Source organism: Aphanomyces invadans, assembly GCF_000520115.1.
Source record: "Aphanomyces invadans strain NJM9701 unplaced genomic scaffold supercont1.478, whole genome shotgun sequence".
Taxonomy (NCBI): Eukaryota; Oomycota; class Saprolegniomycetes; order Saprolegniales; family Verrucalvaceae; genus Aphanomyces; species Aphanomyces invadans.
Genome location: NW_008580623.1, coordinates 1 through 1,043, shown reverse-complemented (window position 1 = coordinate 1,043; position 1,043 = coordinate 1). Strand labels below are relative to the sequence as shown.

Here is a 1,043-nt window from a genome sequence, read left to right as displayed (position 1 = left end):
ATCATGGCCGCTCCGTCGTCTTCGATACAAGCGACGGTCGGGAACGAGTCCCATCACGAAGGCATCGCGCTGTCCAAGGTGTCGTTGCAGCAGTACTTGACCCACATTGCCAAGTACACCGAGTTGGAGCACAGTTTGTTTGAGCCGACCAAGGACGATCACGTGGTGGTACGGGTCCGATCCTTCGAGTCTCTTTCTTGAAAGGTTCGGTTAGGTGAGCACGCAGTCGTGCTTCCTGCCTCTCACGGACACAGGGGACGTCGACTTTTACGTGGGGCTGTTCAACTATCAGTCGACACACCCGGCGGTGCTCGTGCCGACCGACGCCGGAACGAGGTCCACCACCCATTTCCACCCTCTTGCGATTCAAGAATTGGCTGGACGTGCCCAAGTCGTTTGTGGGACTCGGCGCGGCGACATGTTGTACTTTAATGACCACGGGACCAAGCGAACGTTCCAGGCGACGTGGCTGAGCACCGACCGCAGTCGCCGTGGCGTCGAGGACATTGGCGCCATGACGGCAGGCGAAGAAGCGAGGAACTACATCATGGAGGAACTACATCATGGCCGTGCAGATCCCGTTGGTCGTGCCCCCGCGTCAATCACCGCCGCAAGCACCTTCACCAGCCGCTGTTTGCGACCGCAGGAGGCTCTGGCTTGGGCTTTCGACCGGCGCCCTTCAATCGCGGCCACACAGAGCGTCGCGACGCTGTCCCGAAATACCCAGACCAAGGCATGGGCAAAAGCGTGTGGCCTCGATATTGTCAACGTGTCGTGGGAAAACTGCGCTCGCACCAAAAACAGTTGCTGGGGGCCATGCATCTCGGACATGACCCTCGTCGTCGGCAGCGCGTGGATGTCGGTGCTTCGTGCGCCCAACTTTTCCGGTACATCGTCGTCGATGCTTGTACTTCCTGACGCACGCACAACCGCGCCTCGTGCAGATTCCATCATGACCGTTCCGTCGTCTTCGATACAGCGACGGTCGGGAACGAGTCCCATCACGAAGGCATCGCGCTGTCCAAGGTGTCGTTGCAGCAGTA

The 1,043-nt window shown here is 59.4% G+C and overlaps 1 protein-coding gene across 1 annotated transcript; it reads left to right on the top strand.

Moving 5' to 3' along the window:
* Nucleotides 1-3: 3 nt before the first annotated feature.
* On the top strand, nucleotides 4-1,026 carry H310_15414 (hypothetical protein; the record flags this gene model as incomplete). The annotated part of the gene is made up of 4 exons (XM_008883389.1): nucleotides 4-78; nucleotides 115-168; nucleotides 215-887; nucleotides 980-1,026. Coding segments are annotated over 4 exons (849 nt in total), but the record flags the coding sequence as incomplete, so codon positions are not given.
* Nucleotides 1,027-1,043: the final 17 nt, after the last annotated feature.